At 54.5% G+C, this 13,483-nt stretch overlaps 1 protein-coding gene across 1 annotated transcript in view; it reads right to left on the bottom strand.

Annotated features, from left to right (window-relative positions):
• Positions 1 to 350: 350 nt before the first annotated feature.
• WWP2 (WW domain containing E3 ubiquitin protein ligase 2) overlaps positions 351 to 13,483 on the bottom strand; it is a 131,431-nt gene continuing 118,298 nt past the window's right edge. Inside the window, exons 12-24 of the mRNA XM_058528152.1 lie at positions 13,091 to 13,172; positions 12,375 to 12,503; positions 11,919 to 11,994; positions 11,558 to 11,629; positions 11,242 to 11,330; positions 8,963 to 9,122; positions 7,465 to 7,598; positions 6,793 to 6,933; positions 5,951 to 6,071; positions 5,497 to 5,601; positions 3,072 to 3,168; positions 2,818 to 2,890; positions 351 to 2,299 (exon numbers count right to left, since the gene is read on the bottom strand). Of these exons, the coding sequence (XP_058384135.1) occupies positions 2,200 to 2,299; positions 2,818 to 2,890; positions 3,072 to 3,168; positions 5,497 to 5,601; positions 5,951 to 6,071; positions 6,793 to 6,933; positions 7,465 to 7,598; positions 8,963 to 9,122; positions 11,242 to 11,330; positions 11,558 to 11,629; positions 11,919 to 11,994; positions 12,375 to 12,503; positions 13,091 to 13,172 (1,379 nt within the window). The 3' untranslated portion in view covers positions 351 to 2,199. The remainder of the gene's footprint in view (positions 2,300 to 2,817; positions 2,891 to 3,071; positions 3,169 to 5,496; positions 5,602 to 5,950; positions 6,072 to 6,792; positions 6,934 to 7,464; positions 7,599 to 8,962; positions 9,123 to 11,241; positions 11,331 to 11,557; positions 11,630 to 11,918; positions 11,995 to 12,374; positions 12,504 to 13,090; positions 13,173 to 13,483) is intronic.

Here is a 13,483-nt window from a genome sequence, read left to right as displayed (position 1 = left end):
ATGAATGCTCAGAACACTGTCCCCAGGAGCTGGTTTCCAAAGCCAGCCCAACCTGCAGCCTCAGCTGTTTTGGCCCCACAACTGCTCTAAGAAACCCAGGCCTGTCAGGGGGAGGCTGAGGGTGCCCGGGGGCAGTGAGGCAACTGACCAAGGGCTGAAGCCAGTGATCCCTGGACAAGGACTCAGCTGCCCATCAGAAGTGTGGCTGTCTCGGTTAATGACGCACACACTTCTCAAAACCAACAAGACTGTGGAACTTCCATCCCTCTCCGGGCCTGGAGGGTCTGTGGGGCCCAGAGGCCCCTGGTCTGCAGGACAGTGATTTCGGAGACATCCACGCCAACACCACCCACAGCTGCTGATTGTTTATTGCACGAGAAACTGGCAATACCGAGGCAAGGGGGCGGGCATTACAAAATAATCTGGTGACCAACCCAGAGCTACTGAAGGGCATTCCGTACAGACACCTGTTATTTACACACACGCACATGAACACACTCTGAACACCCGTGAGCCTGAGGCTTCCAAACCCTGCACAGCAGCTTGCACCCCAACCTCCAACACGGTGAGATGTTGCAGGGAAGCACAGCAAACGACCAAGGGAAGAAGAAAGGTTGAACTGCGGTGAGCTGAGCCGCTCCAGTCAGTCACGCAGCACAGCAGACACAAGCTCTACTTCCATGGGTGGGAGGCAGGAGGATGAGGATCTGGGAACATGGGACTGTCCTCAGAAGGCCCTGTCACCAGTCTGAGGGCCTGCCTGGGGTCCCAGGAAGCCCGAGCTAGCCTGCAGCTGGTGCTCGGCACTAGAACCCTGGGGGCCTAGACTGGGAATTTGCGCCCATCACCACTCCAGCATCGCAGAGGAGTGTGTTAACCTTGCAGATCTCAAAGCATAGCAGAATGCCCACAGCGGAGGCTGGCAAAGCTCCAGGAATCAAGTCAGGCTGTGTGCAGCAGCTCAGGGCCCTTCTGCTGGTTTCTAAGAGTATCGTTTCCTGTGTGCAGATAAAGCCTCGCTTCTAGGCAGAATGAACACGCTCTAGGGTGGCCAGGATGCACTTCATTCTCAGAAGGGGACTAAGGGGGCTGCCTGGAGTTGCAGGGGCTGGCAGGGAGGGACAGCGTCAGCCCCATGTGCCCCATGACTTGGGACTGCCTGGCGACTATCTCTAGCAAAGGGAGTTCTTCTCTATCGAAGGTGGCAAGGTTGGGTGGCACTCCGGACACCACCCCCTCGCTTCTCTGTCAAGGCTCGGGCCGCTGTGAAGCTGAGCGCCGGGTTAGGCCTGCCTAAGCTCTCAGAACTGCTAAGCGGGTTCCTAAAGAGGAGCAGCTGTTTGGGGAATTCTTGAACCGATGATGCTGGGTCTCTCCGGGTCCCAGCCACACCTGGTGCATCAGCTCCTTGACAGAAAGTGACAGCAGCACACCAACAAGACACAAAGCAACCCTACACACAAAACGCTTCAAGTTTATGTAAAAGGGAAAAGCAAGTCTGAGGGAGTCTGCTGTTTCCACCTCACCGACACCCAAGCAGCTGGCACAACCCTTCATTTGCTGCAAAGAATGAACTGGCCAGCACTGAGTGGAGAGCGGGGCCTTGCCGCTCAGCCTCCAGGGTGGAGCCTGCCAGGGAAGGAAACGAGACAGCCTTGATCCAGAGCTCTGGGTGTGGGAAGGGCTCCTCTCCCGCAGACCTTCACTTTATACAGATCACTGGGAAAGTTCTACAGAAAACAGAACCTCTTCTACTGGCAAAGACCCTGGGCTTTCTCAGCCCAGAACAGCTGTCCTGAGTGGCCAGTCTCCTTCTCGCCTAAGTAGCCCATGAGGCCCAGGGCTTCTTCTGCAGTCCTTCAGCACAAGGCACCACCCTTGCACACTCGCGCACACCTAGGGTTGGTCTCAGGGGAGAAGGAGGGGGAGCTTTGCAGACAGGGTCAGGCCTCCAGACTTTGCAATGGGCAAAGGTGACATGGGGGCTTTATTCCAGACTGCCACCAGTGGGTAGAGGGGAGTGGGGTGGGCAGGGCCTCTTGAGATCAGGCTCTGCTGCCACGGGCTTGATGACAGTGTGGTCCCACACAGGGCCACCATCTGTGGGGCCTCCTGGGTGCTGCATGGCCAGCGGCCTCTCGGGCAGGCAGGACTCCTGACTACATGTGCGCTGAGGGGTGTGGGAGGAGGCAGCCTCAGTTACTCCTGTCCGAAGCCCTCGGTCTCCTCGATGGCATACAGCAGCTTCTCCTTCAGCTGCTCGTAGCTCTTGTATGGTGGGAGATCCAGACGGTTGAAACTGTTGAGAGAGGAGAGCAGAACAGTCAGCATGGGGAGGTCAGGGCTCCAACAGCCCAGCCCCAGCCTGGCTGCAGGGGAGTCAAAATAGTCCACAGGCCTGTGGCTTGACCAAAATGCCACATGGCCAGGGCCCTGCTGTGTCAGGCCTTAGCACTTCAGGTCCCTAGACCACGGAGGGGCAGGGGAGCGGGCATGGCAGCTGGGGAAATGGGGAATTCCTCAGGAGGGCATGCAGGGCAGCAGCTCTTTGCCTACTAGAATAGAAATGTTTCAGTATCTAACACCTGGTATGGCCACCAGGGTGCATACCTGCTGCTGCAACTCCCAAACGAGCACAGGCCCGGGCAGAGGCAGCCCAGGCACATCACAGACCTTCCTTTCTAACCCAACACCCCAGAGCCATGCAAAAGTTGCCGGGCTCAAGGCCCCAAAGCCACCTCGCCCACTGGGCTGCCCTTAGGAGCTCATCTGGTCTCTGAGGTTCTGGCCACCTCCCACTAAAGGCAGCACGCTCACCAGGTGTGGCTTCTGGGCAGCCAAGTTTCCTTGCCAACCTTGTCGATGCAAAACTTCTGTGGTCCATTGCTACCTGTCATCCAAAGAAAAATACACCATATATAACAGCACTGTCCCTTCCTAAGGCAGGACCCTCCAGCCCCACCAGACGGCTCAGCCCCCTTCCACTGACTTGCTAGGACACTACGTCCACCATCCCGTTGAGCTGTCCTCGTGCCCACCCAAGGGCACCAGCAGGGCAAGGGAAAGCGTACCAATGAGTTCAGCAAATCCCCCAACAGGCAGGCGGCAGGTCCCGGTAACAAACTGCAGCAGCCGGATCCTCTTTTCGTTGTCCATCTCCTTCACCACCTGGAACTCCGCAAGTCAAGGCAGAGCCACGTGACCCCCCGGGGCCCAGCACTTCACCCTAACCCGTCACTCTCCAGTCAGCTCGGGCCCTTCCTGGGGCTGAGAACACACAGCCCAGGTGGGACGGAGGGGTGACAGCCAGCACCCGAGAAACCCCAAAACCACTCTCTGTAAGAGGCTGGGTTTGTAGAACGCTGCCACCAGTCTACGTGCCCTCTCTTGGTCTCAGGGACAACTCGGGCCAGGTATTCTCTTTTCATCCAAGTTCTGCTTTTCAAAATATGCTACAGATGGGAGTGACTACTTAATGTGTACAGGGTTTCTTTTTAGGGGAGATGAAATGTTCTGGAATTAAATAGTGGCGATGGTTGCACAACACTGTGAAAAGCCACTGTAAAAGCCACTGAATTGTATATATTAAAATGCTTAACATGGTGAATTTTATGGTATGTGAATTTCACCTCCACAAAAAAATTTATATATACTTATTCTCTTTTTTGTGTGTGTGAGGAAGACTAGCCCTGAGCTAACATCCATTGCCAATCCTCCTCCTTTTTTTTTTTTTTTTTTTTTTTTTTTTTTGTGAGGAGATCAGCCCTGAGCTAACATCCGCCAATCCTCCTCTTTTTTTTGCTGAGGAAGACGGCCCTGGGCTAACATCTGTGCCCATCTTCCTCCACTTTATATGGGACGCCACCACAGCATGGCTTACCAAGCAGTGTGTCGGTGCGCGCCCGGGATCCGAACCAGCGAACCCCGGGCCGCCGCAGCGGAGCGCGCGCACTTAACCGCTTGCGCCACCGGGCCGGCCCCCCCCTCCTCCTTTTTTTTTGCTGAGGAAGATTGGCCCTGGGCTAACATCCATGCCCATCTTCCTCTACTTTATATGGGACGCTGCCACAGCATGGCTGGACAAGCAGTGCACCGGTCTGCACCCGGAATCCAAATCTGTGAACCCTGGTCCGCCAAAGTGAAGGGCACAAACTTAACCACTGCACCACCAGGTCGGCCCCAATATACTTATTCTTTCTATCTATCTATCTATCTATCTATCTATCTATCTATCTATCTATCTATTTTTTGTGAGGAAGATCAGCTCTGAGCTAACATCCATGCCAATCCTGTTTTTGCTGAGGAAGATTGGCCCTGGGCTAACATCCATGCCCATCTTCCTCTACTTTATATGGGACGCTGCCACAGCATGGCTGGACAAGCAGTGCACCGGTCTGCACCTGGAATCCAAATCTGTGAACCCTGGTCCGCCAAAGTGAAGGGCACAAACTTAACCACTGCACCACCAGGTCGGCCCCAATATACTTATTCTTTCTTTCTATCTATCTATCTATCTATCTATCTATCTATCTATCTATCTATCTATCTATCTGTCTATTTTTTGTGAGGAAGATCAGCTCTGAGCTAACATCCATGCCAATCCTGTTTTTGCTGAGGAAGACTGGCCCTGGGCTAACATCCGTGCCCATCTTCCTCCACTTTATGTAGGATGCCGAAACAGCATGGCCTGGCAAGCGGTGCGTCAGTGCGCACCCGGGATCTGAACCCAGGCCGCCAGCAGCGGAGCACGCGCACTTAACCGCTAGACCATGGGGCTGGACCTCTACTTATTCTTTTTTTTTTTTTTTTTTTTTTTGTGAGGAGATCAGCCCTGTGCTAACATCCGCCAATCCTCCTCTTTTTTTGCTGAGGAAGACGGCCCTGGGCTAACATCTGTGCCCATCTTCCTCCACTTTATATGGGACGCCGCCACAGCATGGCTCGCCAAGCAGTGCGTCGGTGCGTGCCCGGGATCCGAACCAGCGAACCCCGGGCCGCCGCAGCAGAGCACGCGCACTTAACCGCTTGCGCCACCAGGCCAGCACCTCTACTTATTCTTTTTAATGTATGCTATCCCTCATAATGACAAGAAGACAACCTATACATATAAAGGAATTAATTCATTGTATCCAGCACAATGAGCCCATTCAGTTTCTCTGGAGCCAAGGGCATGCTTTCCCATCTGCAAGGAAACCACATGATCTACGGGAGCCTTCCTTCCTGCGTGTAGGCTCCCCCCACATCCCAGTGTTTAAAGCTGGCCCGAGGCCGACCACTGACACCTCCTGTCAAATGCCCTGGCCACAATCCAGCTGCAACAGCTCCATTTGTCCCAAGGTTGGGTTTCTCATCTCCTTTTGCAAGGAGGGGGAGGTGGAGAGAGTGTCAAAGATGAGAGAGGTGATAACACAACAAGCGTCCTTGAGCTTGAGGTCTAATCAGGTCTCATTTCCAGGACCCCCGCCTGACCCAGTGGGGACCAGTCCCAGGACCCACCTGCCAGAACCACTGGATCTGCTTGCTGTTCTTGGTGTAGTGCCGGTAGATGGTGTTCTTCTGCCAGTCGCTCATGTCTACCTCCTGCATGCCGCACAGCATCAGCTTCAGCGGGAAAGAAGGGACATCGGCGACTCAGTGGCAGGCCCCTCCCCACCAGCGCACAGTGCCTCGTCCACTCACTAGCAGATGAAACCATCCTGAACATTTTCAACTACTTCTGCTGGCAGTTTTAATAATATGGATAACACAGTGTTGAACACAGACTCCCTCAAAACAAGGGCCCAGGCGTGGGGGGTGTGAGGACCCAAATCAAAACTATTAGCCCGGCTGCCTCGGTCCTGCTGGAGCGTGGGGTTTACTGGCGAGTTTCTGTGGGTCCACGGTGAGGCTATCCAAGAGCAGCGTCGCCCCAGAGGCAGGGGCTCCAGGCCCCAACAACCTTAGTGCTCACCTCCAGCTCTTTCTCGTCAAAGTAGCGCAACCACTCCAGGGGGGCCACCTCGTTGAAGCCGTCCAGGAAAGCTTTGGTCTGGTCTTCCACACCCCGGGTGAAACGCCAGTCGGTCAGCAGCCTAAAACCCAAGGCCGGCCGTCGGTGCAGCCCGAGACCCACCGCTCAGGCGCAGCTCAGGGCCCGCCCGTGAGGCGGCTGTCACACAGCCACAGGGAATCAGCTGAGGGAATCAGCTGAGCAGACTTCCGGCACGCTGACACCCCGGCTGCTGCTGCTGGGCCCCGAGCACAGCCTGTTAAACCTCACGGTACCCCAGAGATATCTGAATCTCTGACACTGCTACCACTTCCTCCCGCCATCGCTGACTGAGCCTCAGAAGTGTGGTGGTTAAAAGACTTGACCAAGAGACCTGAAGAATGAGCACGGGCGAATCCACGCTCAAACACACATGAGATAGTGGATTGAAGCATGCAGGACACAGAAACCGTTTCAGTTAGGAGAAAGAAGAGGGAGAAGTCTAAGTCTCATGGCTTTTCAAAGAAGTTCAGCCCTACAGTCTTGAAGCCCACCATGTGGGAAAAACGAGAGCAGACAGAAGCTGTGACAGAGGCCTTGGGCTCCGGCTCCCCCAGCTCTGGTCAGCACGTGACTGGCCATCGGCAGCCATTCAAGGCCCATGCAAAATGGGAGGTTCCTGCCATCCCTGGTGAGCTGCGGGCCACGTGTGGGGCCCAGCTGAAGAGCGCGTCCCAGAGGCAAGAGCGGGAAACCCTTTCTCTGCGATGGCTGTCTCTGCTCCCCTCTCCCCTGGCCCCATCTCCCCAGCACTTGAGACTCACATGATGTACTCTTCCTTGTTCTCCTCTGTCACTCGGATGCTCTCTCCACCTTCCTTCAGCTCGTGCGTTGTCACCTTGCCCAGGATCTCCATGTCCTGGATGAAGTACAGCTCAAGGCCACACTCTTCCAGGTTGTTCTCTCTGGGGGCACGAGAAACCAGCAGGGAAGAGGTCTATCTTAGAAGGGTCTTCCCTTGATCCTGCTCTGTCACTCACTTTTCTTTTCTTTTCTTCTTTTTTTTTTTTTGTGAGGAAGATTGGCCCTGGGCTAACATCCGTGCCCATCTTCCTCTACTTTATATGGGACGCTGCCATAGCATGGCTTGACAAGCGGTGCATCGGTGCACACCTGGGATCCAAACCTGCGAACCCCGGGCCGCCAAAGCAGAGTGCATGCACTTTAACCACTACGCCACTGAGCCAGCCCCTCTGTCACTCAATTTTAGTGCCCATGGGACACAAGGACTCACAGGTATGGGCCCTCTCCCTGATACAAGGAGAGAATTCTGGAGCTTCCCTACGGGGGACCTAGGAGTTGCGTGTCTCCACACACACTTACATAGCCTAGAAGAGCTCAGGGGCCACTCTGGCAGAGAAAACAAAGGCCATTGGTACCTACTCCCCAACCAGAGACCCCTGTCCTCCCAGTGCAGGGCAAGGGAGGGGACTTACTTGATCCAGAGGATAGAGTTGTAGAATTCGGGGTCAATGGATTCCAGGTCTTTCAGGGTTGGTCTCTTGCTGAGCATTCGCTTGTAGAAAGGGAGGGTGAAGCCTGTGTCAATGAACTTTCCATGGTACAGAGCCTGAGGAAGGAAGAGAAACAGCAAAGAGGCTTGGTCTTCCCAGGACACCACCCGAGGCAGACTCTTAGAGGCTCTGTATCAAAGCCTGGCTCCTGCCACCTGCCCTCCATCCACAATAGCACCCGAGCATCCAGCTACCCGGGGGCCCAAAGGGAGAGTCTGAGAAAAAAGCGACGCTCTTTGTCCTGGCTGGGACCTTGGGACAGACTCTCATGGCACCTGCAGACCACAGGGCCCCAGCAGAGCTGGCCTTCTCAGGAACCCACCTCTGGGACCACTGCCTGCCCAGTACGCCTGCCTGCCGGCTCCCTGCTCCAACCAGAGCTCTGCCCTCGCTCACAGAGAAAACTTGTTCAGCACAGCTCCAGGTGGCAGCCCTGACTCATTGACGCTCAGAGCTGGGCGGCAGAAGCAGCCAAAAATAATGCAGACGCGGTCAACAGTGAGAGCTGGCGGGCCAGTGGTGAGTAATAGTCTAGGGTTTTACTGGTCTGTCCTGTTGGCTGCTGGGCCAGGCGGGTCTCTAGATCTGGGAAGAATGTGCCCACTTCCTGCGCCCAGCACCTTGGCCAAAAACTTCCAGACAAGGGGAAGGGACATATTTAGTCACGGGCTCTCAGGTCCTCATGAGAGGGGAGCAGGCAGAGCGCTCAGGAAGTCAGGAAGAAGCAAAGGGAAGTTAGCAGTGAAACATCTCAAACTCCCAAATACAGCAGCATGACTGTGGCTCCCATGGGCTCCCCCTTCTCAATCCTGGTTCTCCACGTGCATGAGACACTCAACACGATGCGTGTGACACGACCCCTCTCCATATTCATACTGTGTTCCTATTTCTAGATAAATAGATTCTGCGACTCTACCTTCCCCACTATTCACTCACCTCCTGATGGGTGCTCCTACATCTTGCACCAACCTACCAGGGTGCTGCTCTAAATCCCCTTCCGGAAAGCCCGAGTGCCTCAGTAGGACACTCCCCAATGCTCCCACCCAGCCAGTGATAGACAGTGGCATCTCCCACCCCAGACGGGCAGCAGGTGGGCAGCGCCCACCATCCCAATGCCCTCAACAGGGGTGCGTTGAATGTTAAGTGAAGCCGGAGACCCAGGGACCCAGGGCTTTTGCTTGACAAGTCCTGCACGAGTCAACACGTGGAAACCCTCTTGACGGCCCTGGGGTGGCCACTGAGAGAGCTCTGACCTATCTCCAGAACCACCTTAGCTTCATGCATTTTTAGTCAGGAGGTCTGTGAGGATGACGGTGGGGCCCAGAGAGGGGGTGCCCGTCCTCAGGGTTGCTGTGGGTGTGAAGGGTCTGGCCTCCCTGGCTGCCGCCCTCCCTGGAGGTCTCACGGCAATGACTCTTACCATGGCGATGAACCTGCCAATAAAGCGGAAGTAGGTGAGGTGGTCAGGGTTGATGGAGGAGGCGGGGTTGATCTGCAGGCAGTAGTTGTTCTTCCCAGCGTATTCAAATAAACAGTACATGGGGTTGAGCACCTCGTGGGACAGGAGGAAAAACCACTCTCTGTGAGGGAAGAGAGAGAAAAACAAGACTAATGGATCCCTCCGTGCACATCCCTCGCACTGGAGGTGCAGCTCTCCTCTGCCATCCCATTTCAGCTCCTCTGGAGACTCACGTCCTGGGGAGTTGAGCCCCAGTGAGATCAGCACCTGGGCCAACTTCTATTAATACCTGGTCAGAGAGCAGGGTGGGATCAGACCCCTTAGGGTGAACCAAGATGACAACTGCACTTAGGATGATGCTGGGAAAGCCTGCGTGTGTGTGTGTCGGCTCCCAGGTGGTATATTCCAGGACTTTACATCCGATATCCAGAGTGTCTAAGGGCAAAGGGGCTCCTTGTACCTGGGGGCCACCATGCACAGTTGTGTAGGCTGTGCACTGCACAACAACACTATTTCAAAATATTATTGGGGGCCAGCCCGGTGGCCAAGTGGTTAAAGTTGCACATGCTCCACCTCGGCGGCCTGGGTTCGTGGGTTCGGGTCCCGGGCATGGACCTACTCCACTCATCAGCCATGCTGTGGCCGCGTCCCACGTACAAAATAGAGGAAGACTGGTACAGATGTTAGCTCAGAGCTAATCTTTCTCAAGCAAAAAAAAAAGAGGAAGCTTGCCAATCGCTCAGGGCAAATCTTCCTCATCAAAAAAAATAAATAAAATATTATAGATTTGTACATTTCTTACAACAATTTTCCTACAAATAGTAGTCAAGCTATTTTTTTCTGATAAAACCGGACTAGCATGATCATTTTCCAACATGGAAGTGTCTGCAAAACGGCATCTTTTTCTAAATCTTGCCAAGTTGCTGTATGGATAGCAGCCACCCTGCATCCACCCTGCACAGGCCGCACAATATGAACACGTGGTAATAAGTTCCTGACACCTAACGCATGAAAACTCCGTAGTCCATGCTGCCTCTGGATCATAAATCTCACTCCCACCAGATATCTCGCTTCCCTTGCACTTTGCCCTCTCCTCACCCCAGACCCCGTCACCACACCCTTTCCCGTACTTCCATGCATTCATCTGAACCAACACTCATGCCTTCGTGTCTCTTTGCGCCCTAGGTATAAGCCTCAAGCCAGAATTCAGGGTCCTTTGGGGCTTGAGCTAAGCCAGCAGGGGGATGTCGCAAGAGGCCAGCCCCTGGCTGCTGGGCTGTTTGTGGCCAGGCAGATGAAGAGTCCTTCGATGCAGAGGGTGCCCCGGTATCCTGTCCGTGGTTCTACCCTGTGGTAGAACAGCATGACGTAACCTACCATAGGGTAAAACCACTGGCAGGACACAGAGAGACAGACACACAGGGGCGGGAGCCACACCACCAAGCAGAGCCTGGAGAGGAGGTCACCACAGAAAAAAGAGCAATCGATCCACGGGGGCCAACACAAGGGGCAGTGCCACCAGCGAACAGAGGACCAGAAGCAAGTTAACCCAACACCGAGCGAGAAGTCGTCCCCACACCACGAGAGGTCAGCGAGCTGAGTGGTCACCAGAGGCCAAGACGCTCCTTCTCTCTGCTGGGGACCTTCAGGCCCATCGTCCAAGGCAACGCTTTGCCAGAGAGTCTGCTAACCTTTGCAGGTGGACTGGGGTGAGGGCAAGACAATGCTTCAGGCTCTTCTTAGGGTTACATCAGCTGTTTTAATTCTATTGACTCTGTGCACATGACACGCAGCTGAGTATTGACCAAGGTCCTTGGATGACACACGCCAGGGACACACTGAGACACTCGACTTAACCCGCTCTGGCTGCCTCTAGAGGAAGAGAGGCCCAGGTCGATTTTAATGGACAACCAGGTGGCACTGATATTTAGCTACTGCCCACTGATTCAAGTACAGAAATAATGACATATTGGTTGGTAAAACAGCCATTGTGCTAAGTCCCTCCCTCAGCAGCCCCCAGCCTCCTCATGACCCAATAACGAAAGGGTTAAGGCCTAGCCCAGCAGGGGACCCCAAGACCCTGCTCCAGCACCCATTCAGACGGGCCATGCCCACACCCAACCTGAAGATGCGAGAGAGCTGTGGGAATCAATCTGAGCAAGGAGGAGGCAGCTTTCCTGCCATGGGCCCTGCAGCCTGGGAAATGGGTGTGGTGCAGCCTTCCAGGACGCCCAGCTCACCTGGCGATGCCTCCGTAGTCCAGCCCCTCCTCGCCGCGCATGATGATGTAGAGCCGGCGGCGCAGGTCATAGGGCTTCATGTTCATGATCTGGGGAGACAGAGCGTTATGGCCAGCCTGCCACTCTTGCTTCCACAGAGGCTGGGGGTCGGGGGCAGGGGATTCAAAGGCCTGCTCTTCAGCAGAAGCTTGTCACCAAGGCCCACGCCTTGGGAACTCTATCTTGTGGGTTTAACATGCCACATGATAGAAGATGGGGTGGTGGGAGGGAACCTACTGCCTGCCCCTGGTCTTAGATACCACGATTATTCTCTAACCTGTTGGAAAGAATCCTCAAAAAGGGTCTGCCTGGAAACGCTGATCTTCACGTGGCTGGGGAGGGCATTTGACTGAAAAGAAAAGAAAAAAAAAAAACCTCAAATCAGGGCCTTGGTGGTAACCATCCAGTTTGGTCTCCTGCCTGTATGAACAGGCTTCCCCATCCCCCTGGGCCGGTAGCGGACAGCCTGGTCCCCAGGAAATGGAAGCTGGCTTCCTGGAGACAACATCTGACAACTGCTTGGGATTATACAAGTGACCAGTCCCCACCTAGGACACAGGTATTCCAGGGCATGCTGGCGGCCTGGGAGATAGTGCTGAAATAACTCAATACCCCAACCTCCCAGAACCAGAACTCACATGGCAGAGGAAACGGAACTGGTGAAACTTCCACCGAAAACTTCGGTCATACGCACCAGGGGAACCTTGCTTTGCCCTGGGAAGAACAGATATTCTGGAATCCATGTGATTTCTCAAAAATTAGCAACTTGCCTTGTTAGCCCTAAGGAAAGCTGATGCTAAAAGGCATAAAGGAAAGGCATAAAGGAGTAAAATAAGGCATAAAGGAAAGGAAGTGACTGCCATTAAGATCGTCTACAGATTTGAGGAGTAAAAAGAAAAACTAGAAATAAAGCCAGACCTCTTGCTTTTAGAGATAGACCACTGTGTTATTCTGAATAAATAGGGAGCCCCATCCCTCCCCATTCCCGCTAATGTGACATCAAAATTGGCCACTGGAGGGCAGCGAGAGCAGCAGGACAAGGATAATCTGGCCTGTGCTAACAGATACTGATGTCACCTGTGAAAAGTCCTTACCCAGACTCGAACCCCGGGCGAGGATCCTTAAAGGTGGTCGTGCGGGTATTGTGGTCCACAAAGTAGCGTACCCCCTCGCTGGTGTACTTCATCTCCCACCCCGGGGGCAGAGCCGGTTCCTGGATCATCCTGGAAACACGAGAAGAGAGTGGTTAAGGGCTGGCCTCACCTTTTGGCCTCAGTGCTTAGGAGGCTGGGGTCCCCAAAGTGCCGCTTTCTCTGCAGAGCGCTTGAGGGTGGGCCTTGGGAAATGCACCTGGCACCACCCAAGCTCAGAAGACAGTTCTGCAGCAGAGAGAGGTCATTTAGTATCTCAAGGCCAAAGAACCAGCCCAGGGTGGATGGCCGTGGCCTGAGTGGCCACCAACAATCCTGAGGCACCAAGTGCCCCAGTCCCAGACTAGCTTCTGGCGGCTGGGAGGTATAGGGTGTTGGGGGGTTCCCTCAACCCTTTTGAAATCACATTATCAGCAGCCTTCACAATTTGCACAGAGACCGGTAACACCTGCCAGCCAGGCCATTCCCCATCCACCAGGAAGGTCAATTTAAGAAGCCACTTTCAAGCTCTCATTAGGCCAACACTACACGGTGAAGGTCTCAGGGAAACCTGTGTGTGGCCAAAGGTCCCAGAGGACCAATGTGGTCCAAGGCCACTCAGCCAACGCTGGAGCTGCCCGGGGGCCCAACCCGGCTCCCCTCCCAGCCCGAGTCCTTACCCCTGTGTGCGAGGGTCCTCCCACTGGGTAGTGCGTGTGTTATGGTTCACGTAATACACCCGTCCATTGTCCTGTCTCTTCTCTGCCAGGGGAGAAGAAAGAAAAGAGGACAGTCAAATTGAGACATCTTGAGCCCACATCCTCTCCCCTCTGGTTCCCACGTCCTGGGTGCTAGGTCTGAATTTCTGCCCCTGTTCTCAACCCGTCAGAGAAGTTTACGGGCAAAAGCCTGGCTCACTCCCATCTGTCACCAGCAAAAAGACAAAGAGAATCTTTCCCTTTGGAGGAGTGGGGGAGGGATATACACATTTTCAACTCAAGATCAAGTACTGTCTTCGGTTGGCTGGAGGGAAGGGGGCGGTGTGGCAACACGGAGGGGGAGCAGCCCAGCTG

Source organism: Diceros bicornis, chromosome 32 (assembly GCF_020826845.1).
Source record: "Diceros bicornis minor isolate mBicDic1 chromosome 32, mDicBic1.mat.cur, whole genome shotgun sequence".
In the NCBI taxonomy this organism is placed as follows: domain Eukaryota; kingdom Metazoa; phylum Chordata; class Mammalia; order Perissodactyla; family Rhinocerotidae; genus Diceros; species Diceros bicornis.
The sequence above is the reverse complement of the archived record's forward strand: the minus strand, read 5'-3'. Positions and strand labels throughout refer to the sequence as shown.